Source organism: Anthonomus grandis, chromosome 2 (genome assembly GCF_022605725.1).
Source record: "Anthonomus grandis grandis chromosome 2, icAntGran1.3, whole genome shotgun sequence".
Lineage (NCBI taxonomy): Eukaryota > Metazoa > Arthropoda > Insecta > Coleoptera > Curculionidae > Anthonomus > Anthonomus grandis.
The window spans coordinates 10,955,263-10,976,662 of NC_065547.1; the positions used below are offsets into that span (position 1 = coordinate 10,955,263).

Consider the following 21,400-nt stretch of genomic DNA (forward strand, 5'->3'; position numbering starts at 1 on the left):
TTCTGTTGAAAATTTTTAACTTATTCATATGATGGTTTATCTTAATGAAAAACAACATATTTTTTTTAACTGTCATTATCTCGGAAACAGTTGAAAATAAGTGAACATTTTAAATAGGAAAAAATCAATGTTTTTTTTTAAATTACTTAGACTAATATTCTTTAAAAAAATACGTTTCTGCATAGATTTACTGTTGAATAAATGCAACAAAAAAAACCTAATCTTAGCTAATTTTATTCAATGTCCTATTTATCGGATCAAAAAAAATAACTAGGAGCACGTTTTACTTAATCACTCAGGAAATCGACATAAATAAAAATTACAACGGTCAAAAGTGCACATCTAAATTAGTTTTGCGTAAAAAAAAATGCGAATTAGCTTGTTATAAGAACGTACCAATTTGTAAAATGAAAACAAGTGTCTATATAGTCAAGGAAGGACGCCAATGCGTGTAAGTTATACGGCGAGTTTTTTTCTGACCATATCAATTATTGTAATTTTATATTTAGAAAAAAATTAATATTATAGAATACATACATTTCCGGTTTGTGTGTAATTAATAAGGAGTAAACAGCGTGATTTTATTGACTTTAATTTTAATTAGGGTCCACACTAGAGGATCAGAAGATCAGTTTATATGAGAGGACAAGGAGAACCAGACAAAATTGTTATTTTTTTAAACTTCCTTAGACCACAGTCTTGATCTGTCAAATATTTAAAAAAATTATTTAATAAATGTCATTCTTTCTCATACAAAATTTTCTGTATATATTTACCTTTGCCTAACTTATTATATTCTACGTTCAATTCTTTCGTGTTAAAATTTAACATATAGTCCCATTTAACAACGACACAATCGACAACATTATAAGGGTGAAAAACCCGGTATAGAAACCCGAATAATCCTTATCAAACTAATTACTCCTATATTAAGATACATAAAACCCAATGGTTTTTACGTAGTCTAATGCAATTTTCCAACACACGCATGCCAATAATAAAGTGTAATTCTATGTAGTTTAGTTTTTAATAAGGTTTTAACAACATTTGTAGGAAATTATTTACTGTATAATTGCATTTTTTCGGTTTAATTGGCTTCAAGCGAGGGTCCATAGGGTAAATTTTTCGGTATTTTCAGAGGAATCGAATTAAATTTAGTCAGTTTGCAGGTGCTCAACGTGTGGTGGTTTAAAAGGTCTTAAGTTAGTTTTTGATTTTCTTATCAGCTATTTTATTAATCATAGTATTGGGTAAGTTAAGTCTTTTTATTATTTTTTATTAATATGCACATTTTTCTATCGAGGCATAAAAACGCAATTAAACGTTCGTTGCCCCACGCATTGGTATTGGCCTTTTTCGAACACATCACCTTGAGTGAAATGTACAAAGTAATAAGCTTTAAATAGACGGAATAGACCTTAGAACAGTACATAAAACAATGTGTTAAAGGGAGACGCAGTTCTGCCATTACTAATGTGCAAAAAGAAAATATTTATCTTTTTGTCAGCAGAATTTTCATTTCAATATTGGTGATCTATTGCCTAAAAAATTATATAATGCTTACAGGACTGTACATAAGAACAGACTGTATAAACTTTTTATAGAATCTCATCTCATTTCTCATTGCAAGAGAATGTGTTTAAAATAAATGCTTAAGATAACGAATTCAATTTTCCGATAATTTTAATACCCCTTTGGTTTTTTGGAGGATGGCAATAATTCATTTAAAAAGTGCAGGGCCATATTTAAAAAAAGATTTAATAATAGCCAATCAAAACCGTAGTATAAAGTAATAATAAATTTTTCCCTAGATCAATGATGACGATGACGTAGGACAACGTTAATCGATACTTCAAGACATTGACGCCTTTAAATATCGCAAGCCAATATAAAATAATTTTTTGCGCTACGTCAATGCTGATGTATGAAAAGCAAGAATCCATATCCCAAGACATCTATAAATAACATTAATATTATCGGACTGTAATGTTTCCTCTCTTTTTTCTGTATCCTTCTCTCATTCTTTATTACTGTCTGGATAATCTGGAAATTGTGTTTTTCTGGTCTAGTTTATCTAATTGAGTTGGAAAACATGATTTTATTAACATATTTTATATTCCGTACCTCGAGTGAGATGGCGATGGAAAAATTATCTTTTTTATAACCCACTTTAATTTTTTTATTACTATCTGGATTATCTGGAGATTGTGTTTTTTTTATCTTAATTTAGCTAATTTTTTCCAATATAATTTCAACAAAGTCTCAAAACCAAAAGACTTTTTAAAAAATTAAAATATGTAGTTCCAACGACATTTTCAGCAATTTTTTCGCAACTATCTCAATTATGAAATCAGTTTTTAAACATCTTCTTTGTCCTATCACGCCCTCTCCTCACGAACGTTGGCAAACATTATCCTGGGTACAGCAGCTCTAAAAATTTCAGTAGAAGTGCACCCGAACGATCTTCTAGTGTCTTTCAACCAGGAGTTCTAACGTCTTCAGATATGTAACAGATCGTCTTCCATAAATCTTTACTTCGTAATTTGTATCTATCGCCTTACGATGTGGTCTATGTATCTTGTATAGCTCTATCTATGTATCATTCTTCTTAATTTCTCTCCATTTGTAACTTAATGAATCTATGAGATACGAAGCAGGCGGCGATACGTAAGATGTATACGTAAGCTCGATTCTTCTCTCTCACTTCGAGAGTCCAGCCTTCACAACGATACTCTGAAGATATAGCATCTTACCATGCGCATTCTGAGCCCCAAGCGCAAATTAAGACTGGAGAAGAAGTGCTTTATTCTGATGAAGATTTGCCTTCAGGTCGCACGAGTTGATCATGGTGCCAAGATATTTCTGTCATTGATCAAAAGCGTTTCGGTAATCTGGTCCTTGGCCAAAACGATCAATTTGGTCTTGAAAGTGTTTATGTGTAGGCCGAATCATTCACTAGGTTGTGTAATCTAGTGCATCATTTTATGCAAGTCTGATTTGTGATCTGCTAGGATCACGGTGTCGTCTGCGTTTGTTATTTATTTATTTATTTTCAGCAATACAGCCCAACAGTATAAACCACTTACAGAATCAAAGGTTACAATAATGTTTTAACAATTTTTAAGATATAATAAAGACATACATAAATTAAAACTAAAATATTTTAACAATTTATAGCAACAATCTTAAGCTTCCTATATAAAAATAAGCAACCACAAATTATAAACCCCAAACAAAATAAATACCCTTATACCAAAATATCAAAGAGAGAAAAAAAATAATTGGAAAATTAATTGGAAAATCCCAAAAACGCTCTTACGAGGTCTGGCTATTAAATAACGAGACTGGTTACGAAAAAGGGTTTTATTATAAAAATTATTATACATTCGAATGCTCCCCTTCAATATACTCTCCTCCCCTCGCCACACATCTTTCCATACGTTTTTTCCATTGATCGAAGCAGTGCTGGAAGTCTTCTTTAGTGAGGGCCCTTAGAAGCTCTGCCGTTTTTTGCTCTACCGCTTCCATCGACTCAAATCGGGTCCCTTTTAAAGCAGATTTTATCTTCGGAAACAAAAAAATAGTCGCACGGGGCCGAATCTGGCGAATACGACGCGTGTTCGAGCACTGGAGTGCGCTTACCTGCCAAATACTGCTTCACAGATAGCGCGTTATGGGCAGGTGCGTTGTCCTGGTGCAAAATCCACGAGTTGTTTTTCCACAACTCGGGCCGCTTCTTACGAACTCGTTCTCGCAGTGTTGCCAAAACTGACAAATAGTAAGTCTGGTTGACAGTCTGACCCTCTGGAACCCATTCAGTCATCAACGGTATCGTGATGACTGAATGTCGAAAAGAACGATCAACATTGCCTTGAATTTTGATTTGGACATCCTTGCTTTTTTGATTCAGGCGTCTTCCAATGCATCGATTGCCGCTTGGTTTTAACATCGTATTAAAAAATCCACGTTTCGTTGCAAGTAATAATGTTTTTCATTAGTCCGGGATCTTTTTCTAACCTTTCAAGGAAATCTGAGCAGACCTATTGACGCAAGAGCTTTTGGTCAGGAGTCAGGTTTTTTGGCACCAACTTTGCACAGACTTTTGTCATGTGTAATTCCCCGTGTAAAATTTTTCTAACCGTTTCTTTATCGGCGTCTACAGCCTCGACAAAGTGCGGGTGCTCATTCGACGATCTGCACGCACAATTTGGTTGATTTTGGTCACTGTCTCCGGAGTTGAAACAGTGACAGGGCGACCTGAGCGCTGGTCATCTTCAGTGCTCTCTCGGCCCTCACTAAAGCGCTTACACCACTCAAAAAGATGGGCACGAGAGAGAGAATTTTCCCCATAGACCTCTTGCAACAATTTATAGCACTCAGTCGGAGTTTTTTTCAATTTAACGAGAAATTTAAGATTGATGCGTTGCTCTTGTTTTTTGTCACCCATGGTTTTCGGCACGAGAAAAAAACACGTTCGTTTCAAACCGCTACTACACGAATACTATAATAGTGACAAAAACGTGTTTTGGTACGTGCATAGACAAGATATCTAGATACCCAACGCACTACTCGTTTTTTCCCCACCCGTCTAGGCCGCCCTCTAGGCACGCAGTCTCGTTATTTAATAGCCAGACCTCGTATAACTTCAGCACCAGAGCATACAAATAAATTACAATATTGTGAGACTCTATTAGCATTATTGCACATTACATGCAGGGTTGAATAAAAGAGTATATTCGTATTTGCCTTGATACACTAAAAGGTTTTAGTATTCCTAGAATTTAATCGTGGTACACAAAAATTTAATTTATCTAGCAATTCAGAACAGTCAATATCCCCACGCAGAATTCCATGCAACAACACAGCTGAAGCTTTGTTTCTCCTGAATTCAAGTGATTCCACGAAGAATCGAGATAAAAGCAGGTTATATGAAATGCCCTGTGGAGGGTAAAAATCATCAAATTGAAAGGATAGATACTTAAGAAACTTTTGTTGAATTTTTTCCAATTTCATAGTAAGGGCTCCATATAACAGAAGCGTATTCAAGTTTAGAACGTACAAAGCTAAAAAATAATGTTTTTATTGCTTCTATGTTCTTAAAACCCTTCAATTCAATTGGAGGGTTTTCCAAATAGGAGTTTCTTATTGATAAGAATAGTAATTAAATCATTTATAAATACCAGAAAGAATAACGGTTCCAAGTTAGAGCCCTGTGGCACACCCGAAGATACAATATATTTATGTGAACGAAAGCCCCTGTGAAAAACATATTGTTTTCTGCCTAACAAATAACTTTCAAATAAGGAAGTCAAATGAAGTTTTTAAAAAAAATTAGATCAGTAATGTTGACAAAATCAATCAGTAAAGTTGACTGTATTTACTTTAATTCCTATTATATCTTCCACTAGAGCCTCTCTGAAACAGTAGTGGAGACTTTTGTCAGTCCCGGTTGCTGATAATATATCCTGATGCCTGACATAATCAAAGGCATTACGATAGTCAATGAGAAAAGCGTACACATTTAGTTCATTCACGTTCACATTCAGGGAAAAGAGAACTTTTCCAGTGCCGGGTCCACTCTGAAATCCGAATTAAGTGTTACTTAATTCTCCTTTGCATATTTTATTAATCCATATATGAGTTATTCTTAGGCATACTTTGGGGACTAATTATACTATAGGGTTACACTGAAAAGAGTTTGACTTTCTTGGAATCGCCACGAAGGTAGAGTTGAGCCATGCGGAAGGAATGAGGATTCCTACTTGCTTTATTCTCTCCATACCTATCTGCTCATTTACCTTCTTGTGCATATTGAAGGAATTTTTGCTGCAGTAACGTAATTTCCTGTATAGATGCAACTCCCTTGCTTTTCTATCTCGTATACATCCTTCTCTCCGTCGTGAGTTCCAGAATTTTCTCTGTCATCCATTCCTTTCTTCTTTTGTTTTTTTTTGTTGTATTTCACTTTTGTAAAACGTATCATTCTATAGTCTAAAGCTACTGACTGTTCTGGAATATGTTTTAACTGAATTAATGTACCTTTTTAAATGTATTTACTAACTGTTTTCTCCAAATCAAAAAACTTCTTCAGACGTATTCTTATCATTATGTATTATATCTGTATAGCGATCGTGATGATGTTTGAATATTGTGTTTGAGATGGTCATATTGTTCTCATTTGTCCAGATCTAAATAATTCGTTCACCGTGTTGATTTCTTTCACCCAGTCTATATTTCCCTACAATGTGTCTTATGTGGTCATGGTTCTTGGTAGTCCCTATTTTGGGATTATATTTTTTTAATTATGCTAAAAATGACTCTAATTTTAGTTTTTCACATTCAGCGTTTACTACGTCATTTGAAAGATCAGTTGTTGCCAGATATACTTGGACAATATGATAAAATGCGACTTCATTTCTTCTAGTATCAATTTCTCCCGATATGTAGATAGTGTGGTCAGCTGTGTGGAAATTACCATATCTCTGAGATCTCGCATACTAATAAGTTTTTTCTTCTGGATAGAGATGTGAATTTTTACGTTTTTGGGGTAGGCCTCGGGCGTCTTTAAGCTAGTCGAAGATTACCGATGCCCAAAGATGGAGTTTTCCAAGAAACAGTGGTCCTGATGACTGAATGAGACTCAAATCGAACGTGGGAAGCGATCAACATGGATCGTGTTTGGTATGAAGAAAACCATTCATATAAAACCGATAAAATATCCACTAGATGACGGAAAGAACAGTCGGCCTAAAACAGATGGCTGGAAGAGACTAATCCTAGCTAAAACCCTGGAAATTAAAAAGGTTTTTGACAAAGAAATTAGAAATTGATGTTGTCCAGACTAAGAAGCTGCTGACTGACTTATGCGAAACTACCGTCAATGTGCTGGCTGTTAGTAAATTTGGGAAGCCACAGTTAATGCCACAGGTGGTGGCGGAGTTCTCTGTGGAGTTTCTAAAAACATTGGGTCTGAAAAAATTAGTTTGTCTGATTTTTGCAACAGTATTGCGCCCTCTATCGATGTTGTTGTATATATGATATTTTACATGATTGTTTTGTACATCCCACCATCTATTACATCTGTAATTTTCGAGCAATTTCTGGATCAGTTTACACTTTTAATATCAAAGCTAAACCATAATGTAATAATAGTGGGCGGTTTTAACGTGTCTGATTTCTCTATTAACTCACCTACAGGTAATCATGTTAGTGAAGAGTCTATTGCTGTGAATAATTTTGCTAACACTTTTAATCTTGTTCAGTGTAATCACATCCTAAACTATAATAACAGGCTATTGGATCTTGTTTTATCTAACTATATATGTACTGTTTCTCGTAGTGACGTGCCTTTTGTCTTGGAGGATTTGCATCTGCAAATTGATTTTACTGTCTCAGGCCAAGGTGTCCATAATTTTCAGCTTAATAAAAACTTATCTCATTCTTTTAACTTTAGAAAGGCCAACTTCCATCTCCTTTATAACTCGATCCTTAAAGCTGACTGGTCTACTGTGTAATTATCCTCTAACGTTAATGATCCATATGGAGCCCTATATGATAATATATTGATTGGCATATTTGCCGCACACATTCGTCTTAAGCAGCAACGTAAAAGAAGATTTCCAAATTATTATTCTCGAGAATTGATTAAGAACATTTATAGGAAAGAAAAGGCTTTCAAGGACTTTAAAATGTACAATTCTCCATTCTTTCAAAATAAATTCCATTCTCTTAGACACCTTATCAAACAACAAATACGCAATTAATATAAGTTGTATATATCAAACACCGAAAGGAATATTTCTTTGGACCCATCTAGCTTTTGGAATTTTATTGGTTCTAAGAAGGCTGGCACCAGGATTCCTAGTATGATGAGGCTACCCGATGACGTGGTAATTAAAGACCCACAAGACATAGTTGATGCTTTTGCACTGTTCTTTGGTGAGGCATTTATATAATCAAATTTCATTACAATTCATCGACGTCTGATAATGTGCCCCACTTTGACATTTCCAACGTTGATGCTTCCCAGATTATTTTGGCTAGTAAAAAACTCAAAAATAAGTTAACATCTGGTGTAGACGGTGTGCCTAGCTTCTTGATTAAAGATTGCATTGGTGTCCTGGCTGATCCGCTGACCTACATTTTTAACTTAATACTGTCAACAGAACAGATTCCTGAAATTTGGAAGACTGCTAAAATAATACCTATTTTAAAAGCTGGGGACTCTGATCAAATCGTGAAATACAGGCCAATCTCATTACTCTGTAACTTTTCAAAATTATCCTGAATCGGTCGCTATTTAGTCACGCAAAAGAACTCATCTCTGTAAACCAGCATGGATTTTTTAGGGGGCGATCTTGTGTTACTAACTTATCCTGTCTGTCTAGCCACATCTGTGAATCACTTGATGTTAATACTCAAGTCGATGTTATTTATACCGACTTCCAAAAAGCCTTTGATCAGATAGATCAATATATTTTGCTGCATAAATTAACTCAGTATGGTTTTTCAGGGAGATTATTTAATTTATTTCATTCCTGCTTGATTGGTAGATCTCAATATGATGAATATGAGGGCTTTAAATCGAAACTTTTTACCATAACGTCGGGTGTGCCACAGGGCTCGAACCTGGGTCCGCTTCTGTTTAGTTTTTTTATAAATGACTTGATTGAGTCACTCACTTGTCATAGGCTGACTTTTGCCGATGATTTGAAGCTATATTTAAATGTATATGGTTTGAAGGATTGTGTTTTTCTTCAGAACTGCCTAAATACATTGGAGATATGGTGCGCTGTTAACAGGTTAGGCTTGAATGCGGCTAAATGTAGTGTGGTCAGTTACTCTAGATCAAAAACACCCTTAAATTTGAATTACTTTATTAATGATACTATTTTGAGTAGATTAGAGCAAATTACTGATCTTGGTATCACCTTCGACTCTGAATTTACATTCGTTCCACACTTCAACAACACAGTCAAGTCAGCCCTGAGAAGGCTTAGGTTCATAATTAGAAGTTCTCAGAGTTTTACTCTGGAATCTACATTAAGACTGCTTTTCTGTTGCTTTGTGAGATCAAAACTGGAGTTTGGCTGCATTACATGGAACCCGCTATATCAGAATCATGTTGGTCTCCTTGAATCTGTTCAGCGTAGATTTGCTAAGTTTTTGGCCTTCAGGCAGGATGGTATATATCCAGTTAGAGAGTTTGATTATCGGCACTATATACAATATGCGCTATATTTAATCGGATCTGTCACATGTGCGATATAAATTACTCTCCGGTTCATGTGATCGTGAAGAAGTGTGTCGATATCTTGGTGGATCATTACTCTTGGGATTAAGACCCGTGTGTTTAAGTTATAGTTAGTAGGTATATTGCAGTTAATTTAATTTAATTTTGTTGAATATGTGATTATCTTGTAAAACTTTTATAATTGGGTTTTTATATCATATTAATAGTTATTTGTTCTTGTTAAGTTTTCATTTAGTTTATTTAGTTCATATTAATTCATGTTGTTTTATCATTCGGTATTTTTTCTTTAGTTAAATTTAATAGCCTTTGGTTGACTCACCTTGTTAAGGAAGTGTTTCATTTGTTTAAATAATTTAATTTTTTTTTCTTGAATTTCAACTCCTTGTTTTGAGGCCTTAAACAGTGCGCGATTCAATTCGAGCTCTAATCGTCAAACAGTTTAGAGTCGCGACTCAACACCGAAAAATCGCTAGCGTGAAAGTGTAGATAATTCGTAAATCTCGGCCACCGATAATAAAAGGTAAGGTCTCACAACAGCGTTTTCCAAGTTTTTAGTTAATCTCATTAAGTGTTTACAGTCCACTAAATTACCTTTTTTTTTTCCTTTTTTTTCATCGTGAGTTAACTAACTTTTTAATTTTATTTTTTATTTGAACTCAGCGCAATTAATCAACATTATTTTTGGTCCTTCGACCCGGATTTTTTGCTATTCACGCTTTGGCCTTTTGAAAATTAACGCTTAAGATTAAAAAGTACAATTGATTAGTTGATCAATTTTCTTCTCTTTTTCAATTTCAAAAATACATTGCATTGTTCACTTCATCTTTAGTTGGTTTGCAGAAAGTTTAAATATCGATCGCAAACATTTCATCGCATTTTCTTAACAAGAATTTATGAATTATCGTTTAAATCAACACAGGTCGTTTTTCAAGTTGAATTCTTTTGCAGGATTATATCTAAAGGTAAACAGTGCACATATTTTTTCCAACAGGTTTCATTTTTATATTGGTTTTAACAGGGTGTCACAAGTACATTCATTGGAGTTTTTTAATTGTTGCTTGTATTGTATACGCAACATCATTCTCGTTTTCTTATAATCGGTCTAAAGTCGGTCTTGAGACTCCGTTTTTTGCCTTGAAATTTTCTTCTGAATTCATTTAATTTCTTCTGTTTTCTTCGTTTTTTTTTCGGATATAGTAGGATGTCCGATAAACTGAAAAGTTCATCCAAAGTTCTTAGACAAACTGAATTTAATCGTCTATCGGATATTCTTAATATATCGAGAAGTGCTAAAGAAGACACTTCCCAACACATAATCTTTAAATTGAGTTCGTCTTCATCGTCTAGTAATCAGTCCCATGTAACACTGCCAAAATTAGAGATTGCATCCTTTTCTGGAAATATTACACAGTTTGCTACTTTTAAAGATATGTTTGATGCCTTGATTCATAATAACAGTACTTTGCGTAAAATAGAAAAATTTAATTATCTTTTGAGTATCTTACGTGGTCAGCCTCTGACCTTGATTCAGAAGTTACCGATGACAGATGTCAATTACACAACCGCTTATGAAATGCTAGTTAAGCGATATGAAAACCCTCGTTTAGTTGCGGCCACACACTGGGCAGCTATCGAAAATACCCCCAAACTCACAACTGAGAATCCTGCCGAGTTAAGACAACTTTTGGATACATTGTCTGATAATCTTGCTGCATTAGGAAATCTTAACTTTCCTGCAGCTTCATGGGATTTCATTTTGGTTCAGATGTTGCTTAAACGCTTGCATGTTTCTATTGCTACTGAATTCGAATTGCAATATGATTCACATACTAGTCCATCATTTCAACAGCTTACAACCTATCTACATAAGCGTTGTGCCGCTCTCGACAATGTTTGCTCAGCCCTTCATGGAAAAGATAAAAAATAATTTAAGAGAGAGGATCGCTTCTCAAATTCCAAGGTTCTTCTAGGCACTGAGCAATTTAAATCTAGCAGTTGTGCTATTTGTAAAACAGCACCTTCTGTTTATCGTTGTCCTATCTTTTTAACAAAAACTCCTAATGATGATACCAACTTGTAAAATCGCTGAAAATGTGTTTAAATTGCCTAAGTAGTAGTCATTCTGTCAAAGAATGTAAATCGCCGCATGTTTGTCATAAATGTAGACAAAAACATCATACCTTACTACATTTTGAGAGAAATTATTTTTCTGGTAGTAGCAGCAGTACTACACCACCCGCACTCTCATCGACCAGCTCTATCCACAATGATCAACCATCTAGCTTTCAGGCGGACTCCAGGTCTACCAATTCTTCGCATCTGGTAGCGAGTAGCGTTAACAATTATAATTCTAGTAATGTGCTACTTTCTACGGCTCTTATAGATATGTTAGATGGGTCAGGAACATTTTAGAAAATTATAATATTGCTTGATTCTGGCTCGCAACTTCACTTTATCTCACAAAATTGTGTTAAACGTCTTGGACTTACTTCCTATAAGACGCCTTGCTTCGTTCAAGGTATTGGAGAAGCTCATGTACAAAACTGTGCAAGAAGTGTATTTACCAAGATTCGACCTTGTAATAAATTCACTCCGAATTTTGATTTGGAAGCTGCAGTTCTTCCAAAAATTTGCGAGCTATTACCTAGTCATCCTATTTCTACCGCAAACTGGCCTCATTTACGCAGCGCGTCCTTGGCTGACCCTTTCTATGATACTCCTAGCTCTATTGATGTATTAATAGGTGCTCCATTGTTTCCCTATATTTTACTGGAGGGTAGACTTACCGGTGACTATAATGAGCCAGTAAGAATAACCACTGTTTTTGGTTTTATATTGATGGGTAAAACGGTTTTCAACTCTTCACTTATCGCTACACAATCGCTTCTCTGTTATCAGGCATCAGTTAATGATATTATGCAGAAGTTTTGGGAAGTTAAAGAAGTACCACATGTCAAAGTTTTATCTCCCGAGGACGAGAAATGCGAAAATATTTTCCGTAAAACTACGTATCGCAATCGGGATGGCCGATTTGTGGTTTCCTTGCCCTTCCGAGGTGATGAGCCTATTTTTTATGGAAGTAGAGAATTAGCTCTTCGCAATTTCTTATCGTTAGAACGCAGGTTACAGCAAAATCCGAAGCTTTATGCTGATTATGCTGCTTTTATAAAGGAATATTTAGATCAGAACCATATGGAATTAGTATCTTCAGATGTAATCCCAAAAAAGTCATTCTATATTCCACATCACTGTGTTTTAAAGGATTCAAGTCCCACTACTAAGCTTCGTGTCCTATTCAATGCCTCTGCCAAACCATCAGATGGTATGTCACTTAATGATCATCTTCTGTCTGGCCCGAAATTGCAAGCTGACATTTTTGCGTTGCTTCTTGGTTTTAGAATTCATCGATTTGTTGTCCTAGCGGATATTCGTCAAATGTTTATATCAAGTCATTGTTTGTTCTGGCTGAAGAGGAAAAGGATAATTTTCCTGAGGCCTCGCAAATTATTTTAAATTTATGCTATGTTGATGATCTAACTGGAGGTTCATCAACAATTGAAGATTCTAGAAAACCTTAAAAGGACTTAGTACTGATGCTGCAGAAAGGAGAGTTCGAACTTCGAAAGTGGTGTAGCAATGATCCTCGCTTGTTAGCTGATTTACCCCCTTCTTATTTGTATAATGAGGACATTTCTCTGAATTTTGATTCCGCTAAAAGTTTTAGGTCTTTATTAGAACCATTCCTCTGACGTGTTTCAATTTTTCGTTAACTCTGTGGATAGGGGTTGCACTAAACGCCGATTGTTATCTAATTTGGCAAAAATTTTTGACCCACTGGGCTTTCTTTCACCTTTAATGTTTCTCGACAAGTTTTTAATTCAGCGTTTGTGGAATTTAAAGTTGGATTGGGATGCAACGCCTCCAAATGATATTCTTAATCTTTGGAAACAATATGTTAGAGATATTTCAACCCTTTCTAGCCTCAAAATTCCTCGCCTACTATTTTCTTATTCTCCTGTTGAAACTTTGAAACTACATGGTTTCTGTGATAGCTCCGAAAAGGGTTACTGTGCCGTTATTTACTTTTGTAGTTTACTACCTAACGGTCAGGCAACCACTCGTTTTAGTTGTGCAAAATCAAAAGTTGCACCACTAAAGACATATGGAGTTATGTAATAGTTCGCTTTGGTGGGCGGGTCCTAGTTTTTTAATTAGCTCAACTCGCAACTGGATCCCCTTCATAAACACTCCTTCAACTTCACATGATTTACCTGAAGAAAAGAAAACATGTCTCTCAATTTTTTCTTCTAAGGGTTTTCTGGATAATCTTATTTCAAGATTCTCGTCGCTCGACAAACTGAAACGTATTATGGCCTATATTCTTCGCTATAAGCATAATATTTCATTGCCCCGCAAAAAATATGAAGGTAACCTTACTTTGGTAGAACTCCACAATGCATTAATGCTTTTGGTTAGACATGTTCAGTCGCAAACCTTTTCCTCGGATATAATGTTAATTCAAGGAAATAAAATACCTTTGAAAGCGTTTAGAAAATTGAATGTTTTCCTAGATAGTGCTGGGATACTACGTGTCGGTAGTAGATTAAAACATTCTTTAAGTTTTAGCAATAACTATCCCGCTCTCCTACCCAGTAATCACGAGTTTACAAGGCTTGTAGTTACTTTTTTTCATTTAAAGTATTTTCACGCTGGTGTGCAGAGTGTTCAGTTTCTTATTACACAGTAATTTTTGATATTGTCTCTGCGCCCCACTTTGGAGGATTGTGGGAGGCTGGAGTGAAATCTGTAAAAACTCATTTATACAGAGTCATTAGTATGCAGTGTTTGACCTATGAGGAGCTAAATACTGTATTGGTTCAGATTGAAGCCTTTCTTAACTCGCGACCTCTTACACTCTTTAGTAATGATCCCAATGATATAACTGCTGTAACCCCGGGTCATTTCCTGACACTGGAACCTCTGAGTGTTCCTCCTGAATTGGATGTCACCTCACTTCCCGTTCGTCAATTGGATCGTTGACAAATGCTTCAAAAAATGCACCAAGATTTTTGGCGTCGTTGGTCTGGTGAGTACTTGCATACGTTGCACCAACGTGCTAAGTGGCATAAATCCAGTGGTAATCTTTCACCAGGAACTTTAGTTTTCATTCGCAATGATTTGGCCCCTCCTCTGCATTGGTCAATGGGCTGCATAACTGAGGTACATCCAGGTTTAGATGGAATAGTGACAGTTGTTACTGTTCGCACTAGTAATGGGACTTTAAAGCGACCTGTGGTGAAGCTCTTTCTTTTGCCACTTTCGGAGGACTGACAAATGCAATGCATTTTAGTGGGCGGTATGTTAAGTTTTCATTTAGTTTATTTAGTTCATATTAATTCATGTTCTATTATTATCACTCGGTAATTTTTCTTTAGTTAAATTTAATGCCTTTGGTTGACTCACCTTGTTAAGGAAGTATTTCATTTGTTTAAATAATTTAATTTTTTTTCTTGAATTTCAACTCCTCGTTTTGAGGCCTTAAACAGTGCGCCATTCAATTCGAGCTCTAATCGTCAAACAGTTTAGAGTCGCGACTCAATACCGAAAAATCGCTAGCGTGAAAGTGTAGATAATTCGTAAATCTCGGCCACCGATAATAAAAGGTAAGGTCTCACAACAGCGTTTTCCAAGTTTTTAGTTAATCTCATTAAGTGTTTACAGTCCACTAAATTACCTTTTTTTTTTCCTTTTTTTTCATCGTGAGTTAACTAACTTTTTAATTTTATTTTTTATTTGAACTCAGCGCAATTAATCAACAGTTCTAATTTTTTGGATAACTTTTGAGATTGTGACTTTTTTTTTACCTTTTCTTTTCATTCTTTTAGGTTTGTTTTGTGTGTGTGTTTTTTTTAACTATATTTTTCATTATTTTGCAACTGTTTCCTGTTATTGGGCAAGTTGCCTGTTGGAAATAAAGGCTTATTATTATTATAATATGCCAAGAACTTGAAGAACATGCAAACATAAACAGATCCCACGCATTATAGGCCGATAAAGCCAAAGATCATGCTATATCAAAATTTGATGAACAATAAACCAAAAATAAACAACAACCAGGTGATGATGGCATGCACGTCAACATAATAAAATCCATGGGCGAGATTAGTGTTGATGCAATCTACAAACTGCTTGTTAAAATATGGAAACCGGAATATGGTCAAAAGAATGGTGTGAATCGGTCTACAGACCGCTACACAAGAAAGACTGTCCTACAGACTGTATAGTCTTCTTGCATGACCAACTGAATTGATAAAAATTATTTATTATTATTTTTTATGTTACCTCCGAGTGTATTTTCTCATTTGGTACGAAAAACATCCCTTGCTCCCCTTCTCTCAACAACTCCCTATAATTTTTTTTTTAAAAATGGTCATTTAAATTAAGTACCTTATCATAGAAATTTAATCAAATCTCTCTATACTAAGAAGTTTCTCGTGCCTAAAAGCCACTAAAAAAATATATATAGGGGTTCGTAGTAAAATAAATAGAGGTTCCTAAAATCCCGTTTACGGGAGAATAAAATTCGGAAACAGATTCAGTGTCTCGTCCAGTGTACACCAATATAACGTCAGCGGTCTATTCTTGGCACGTTTAAGGTAGATAAACTTAGAATTGCATTGTTTTTAAGCAAAATGATTTGGCATTAGTAATAAACAGCTGATTCTATTTGAAAACGTGACTAGGAAATACAGGATTTTGTTTGTAACTTTCACAAAAAAGTGGAACACCTTCATTTATCTGAACATGAGGATATTTATTTTTGGGTGAAATAAACTTATTAGTAATAAAAAAGGAAAAACTATAAACCTAAAGTTATTCGCTATCACGCCTCGCAAATAATATACAAAACATAATACTTTCCCATGGCGCGTGCAAATCGTTGCTACCTTGCCCTTGATAATTGACGTGAAAATGAAATGAAATGTAAATTCACTTATTCTTTGTTCTACAAGTGCAATAACACGAACAATTATAAATATTATTTATTTCAATTAACGATTATTGACAATTATGATCATCTAAGTAGAAGAAACCTTTTGCAGAGGACTTAACCATGCCAAGCACATTGATCCAATACAACTTTAAAGCGGAAGAACTAGTTAGAACCGGAAGGACGTCAAGTTACAACATAGATGGCATCCGTGAATGGCTGGAGCTTATGCCGACGATACCACAATTATCCGACGAGCAGATAGCGATATTCTTAGTGGCTTGTAAGAATGATATAGAGGCTACCAAGACGTGTATAGTGTGTTTTTTTAAATATAAGGCGGCTGCCCCGGAACTTTTTGACAATCGGGATGTGGATACCGAGGAAATGATTCACACTTTAAAAGTGGCGTAAGTAGATTTTCTTTTTATTAATTAACCCCTAAAGGCCAAATCTGTGTTATATTCTCAATGTGTGTATAATTTTTTTTTAAGAAATGTAGCAATAATGCCCGAACGAACCAAAGAAAACTACGCGGTGATTTGTGCAGGCCTAAAAGACACCAGTTATTCCAGTTTCCATGTGGACTCGCACGTTAAAATGATTTACACCATTATGGACCTGATTCTTCACGATAATCCCCCCGCTGGACTGGTGGTGATAATCGACATCAAAGGGGTGAGAAATTAAGAAAAAAAAATTGGGCAAACATGACATTTAAATGATTTTAGGTGGGTCTGATGCACATTACGAGGCTGAAATTGTCGACCGTGAAGAAGTTTTTTCAGTTTCTTCAAGAAGCTTTGCCCACCCAGCTGAAGTTCATTCATATAATGAACACCTCGTATGTGTTTGACAAGATTATTACCATTTTGAAGCCGTTTATGAATAAGGAACTTTTTGATATGGTAAGTCATTGAAGGGAAATATAGTTAAAAAACTCTCTTTTTTCCATAGAAAGACTAAAAAAATGTAAAGATTATTTTTATAAGAAAGTCTTTTTAAAAATTCATCAAAATATACATATGCAGGGTGTTTCAAACTCGACCCTCAACATGGAGGTCTCGGAATCTATAATACAATACAATACAAATACAATACAAAAAGATTTTATTTGTCAGTTTTATAATCAAGTTACAATTTTGTGTTCACTTATTTTATTATGACAAATAGGAGTGTCTCTCGATTAAAACAACCGTTTGCCTGCACCATCAGTAAACTGTAGTACAAGTGAGATAACCATTTTAAAGGCCTTAAACAACTATTTACATTCCTGTTGCAATACATTTTAAATATTTATGAGCCAAAATTAAAAGTACTTATATTTGAATAGAAATGTAAAAACATAAAAAAATCAGGAAAAACCACTAAGTAAAATACAGGGTGTCCATTTATAAACTGACACATTTTAACTGCTTATAAGTCGAGAACGAAAAATGACAACAATGTGCGGTTTTCACAGAACTTCATCAATATTGTTAAAGTTTTTTTTGACAGTGTTGCCAAGATTCAAAATTTATCTGAAATGGGAGGAAAAAAATTGATGATTTTCAAAGGCCGATTTCTCAAAAATTTGAAATGTAACAACCTGTACTTTTTAATTTCACATGAAAGCCTGTTAAATCCGCTTTCCGAAAAGGTATAAATTGTCTTAAATTCATTATTTTTTTTTACAGAGCCAATTTTAATAAATGACATCTTTTTGAAAATTTTCCTACAATAAATACCTATTAAATAACATTCTCGGTATCAAGTGACAATAATAACAATCGTAGCTTGTCAAGGAGGCTGTGAGTTACACAATTTTTTCTATGGGCTTCAACTACTGTCAAATCTTTTTAACGTCATTTGTTGGGCAGCCCCAATAATTTGATTTCTATATGTATTTTTGCATTTTTTAAAGATTTTGAAAGGTTTAAATATGTTTACCACCCGGGAAAAGGCACGTTGCGTGTTATTATTTAGTAAATCAGTTACGCAGACGAGAAGAAGATTTAGGCTGTTTTTTGAAAGAGCTCCACCTTCACGCAATTCTATACTTCATCGGGTACGCCAATTTTCCCAGGAGGGAACAGTTAAAAGAAAAGTTATAATATATCTAAATGCATAAATAATCTGTCGGATGATATTTTGCTGGTAAAAGAAGTGTTGTCCTTAAGCAATAACCAAATATCTATTAGGAAGATAGCTCAAACGACAAATATGTCAAAAAGTAAAGTACATAAAATTCTAAAAATAATTAAGTTTAAACCCTACAAAATTCAAACTTTCCAAAAAATAGAAAATTGCGCCCTTGAAAAAAGATATTTAATGTGGGAAACACTACTAGATCTTTTTAGAAATGAGCCGAATACCAATTTAATAATGTTTGATGAGGCAACATTTCACATCAGTTAAATAAGCAGAACTGCCGAATTTGGGGAGATGAAAATCCTCGAGCGTATAACGAATTTGAAAGAGATTCTCCTAAGCTGAACGTATGGTGTGCAGTATCGAAATCTAAAATTTATGGGCCATTTTTTTTTCAAGAAGCAACAGTGAATGGAAATAATTACACCGATATGTTGGAAAGGTTTTTTTATCCTCAACTTCAGCAGCATGGAATTTTAGACACGGTCTACTTCCAGCAAGAGGTTCTCTAGGGTCGCAAGGGATTCCTTAGATATTACTTTTGGAAACAGATGGATAGGGCGATAACAGGTCCAATCGAGTGGGCACCTTATTCTCCCGATATAACCATTCCAGATTTTTGTATATGGGGATATGTAAAAGAGCGTTGCTACAATCCAACCTCAAGAAATTTGGATAAACTGCGCAACAACATAGTAAACGTTTTCAACCAAATTACACCGCGAATGCTACAAACCGCCTTCGGTAACTTATTTCTCCGTCTACATTTGTGTTCCGAGCAAAATGGGGGTCATATTCAGCAGTTAATTTATTAGTTATAAATTAAAATTAATTTCTTCAATTGTTTGTTGTTAACATTGTTATAAATAGTAATTTAATACATAGAATAAATACTTTTTATAGACATGGCAATAGCGCAAATTATTTAATTATGATCATGCTAAAGCGATACATAGGCAATTACCAGAAAATGTTCATCAATCACTGAATAAGTATTCTAGGAAAATTTTCAAAAAGGTGTCATTTACTAAAATTGGCTCTGTAAAAAAAATAATCAATTTAAGACAATTTATACATTTTCGGAAAGGATATTTAACAGGCTTTCATGTGAAATTAAAAAGTACAGGGTGTTACATTTAAAATTTTTGAGATATCGGCCTTTGAAAATCATCAATTTTTTTCCTCCTATTTCAGGTAAATTTTGAAACTTGGCAACACTGTCAAAAAAAACTTGAAAAATATTAATGAAGTTCTGTGAAAACCGCATATTGTTGTCATTTTCCGTTCTCGACTTATAAGCAGTTAAAATGTGTCAGTTTATAAATGGACACCCTGTATTAATAAAAAAAAGCCAGGCACACACATGAAGTTATATACCCTCAATGGGGAATAGGGATACCAGCTTAGATAAGGAAGCAGCGCTGATACGAGAAAGCGAGAAGGGGGGCCGGCATGCAGAGAAATGCAGATGAACAGGCGAAACTAGTCGAAGACACGTAAAATTTTTTTTTTGCAAGTACATATAAAAAAAATCAAAATCAATTATTATTTTGACCCAAAAGTATTTTTAATTTGACTTGCTTAAAAAAGCTTTGGAGAGGTAATTCCTTTAGTTCTTGGGAGAGACTGTTCCATGTCTGAATAGCAACAAATTTAAAAGAACGTCTAAAAGCTGCTGATCTGTAGATAGGTACAATAAAATCGTTATTTCGAGTTGCATGAGAATGGACAACTTCTTAAAGCTTGTGTCTTTAATATGCCGGTTGTCCTCTTTTTATGACTCTGTATACAAACATGTGCATGTGCAGTAGTCTTCTATTATTGATATTAAGACTTTGATTAGCGTTAAGATACGATGTTATGTGATGTCTATATGGAATGTTATATGCCAATCTCATGCAATAATTTTGAAGTTTTTGAATAGCCTTTTTGGTACTTATAGATAAGGAATCTCCATAAATTACGTCCCCATAATCGAGTAAAGACAAAACCAGACTTTCGCAAAGTAAATATTCTGTTTTGGGGTGAGGAATATTTTTATTTTATAAAGCTGCCTAAATCTTAGATAATTGAAGAAGTATGTACATCCATATTTTTTGCAATTGTGAAATCTACGATTAAAAAAAATAGAATAATAAGAATTTTGACTAGAAAAAGATATTTTTTATTCAATTTGCATGAAGTGGGATAAATGTTCAGAAACTTTCTAAATCAAACGTCTAAAATTAGTATTTTTCATTTTTTCAATATTTGACAATTTTTTAAAAATGTCAAGCTATAATATATATTCAGGAAAATCGATGAAAAATCTTTATTAATTAAAAAAATAATAACTTTCACAATTTTTTTTTAAATTCTTTGGAATTAAACAAATATTCCTCCATTCCAACTCCATATATTACGCTTATATTCTCATATTTTTTCCTAAATTTTATTTTTCCATACAGATCATCACCCACCCCCCGAACAAAAGCCTGGAATACTTCTACGAAAAATATATCCCCAAAGAACTACTCCCCGCGGACCTTGGAGGTGACCTAACCAATCTGGAGCAACTCAAAGAGGACACCAGACTTAAATGGAGAAAATCGAAGAATTACCTAGATAGTCATCAGCAACAAATCGAAGATTATAGACTTAATAGATCTTAATTTATTTATGAAAGTTTATAATTTGTTACATATAGGGGATGTATATAAATATTTGTTTTTTCTTAAGTGTTTTTTTTATGTCATTAAATGGCTTAAGGTAGCCTAAAGATGACTTGGTGTTTGAAGTGGTGCTAAAACAGATTTATAATAGGATTACGTTTTTGAAGGTATACCAGGCATGGCACTTGCACCGGTTTTATTATTTCCGCTTAAACCGGAAAAGTCTTTTTTTTCTTTAAATAAACAACTAGTAAAGATTTCAAACAGATATTCACTATGTCTTGGGAGAAATTTTTGAAAAACTTCTAGAATGCAAAAAAATAATTTTCTCCTAATGTATATGGTTTTTCTCATCCTTTTTTTGTAAACACAAAT

The 21,400-nt window shown here is 34.4% G+C and overlaps 1 protein-coding gene across 1 annotated transcript; it reads left to right on the forward strand.

The window, feature by feature from the left end:
• Positions 1-1,033: 1,033 nt before the first annotated feature.
• On the forward strand, positions 1,034-21,086 carry LOC126750426 (alpha-tocopherol transfer protein-like). Its single transcript, XM_050460052.1, has 6 exons — positions 1,034-1,116; positions 1,170-1,250; positions 16,357-16,654; positions 16,739-16,922; positions 16,976-17,152; positions 20,822-21,086. Exons 3-6 carry the CDS (start codon positions 16,368-16,370, stop codon positions 21,023-21,025), a joined length of 852 nt encoding a protein of 283 aa, XP_050316009.1. The 5' UTR covers positions 1,034-1,116; positions 1,170-1,250; positions 16,357-16,367; the 3' UTR covers positions 21,026-21,086.
• Positions 21,087-21,400: the final 314 nt, after the last annotated feature.

Bases quoted from the DNA above. Each gene is read 5' to 3' on its own strand.
- LOC126750426 (XM_050460052.1), top strand. From the start codon at position 16,368: ATGCCAAGCACATTGATCCAATACAACTTTAAAGCGGAAGAACTAGTT. The intron at 16,923-16,975 runs GTGAGAAATTAA...AAATGATTTTAG, and splicing joins TGATAATCGACATCAAAGGG to GTGGGTCTGATGCACATTAC. The intron at 17,153-20,821 runs GTAAGTCATTGA...TTTTCCATACAG, and splicing joins ATAAGGAACTTTTTGATATG to ATCATCACCCACCCCCCGAA.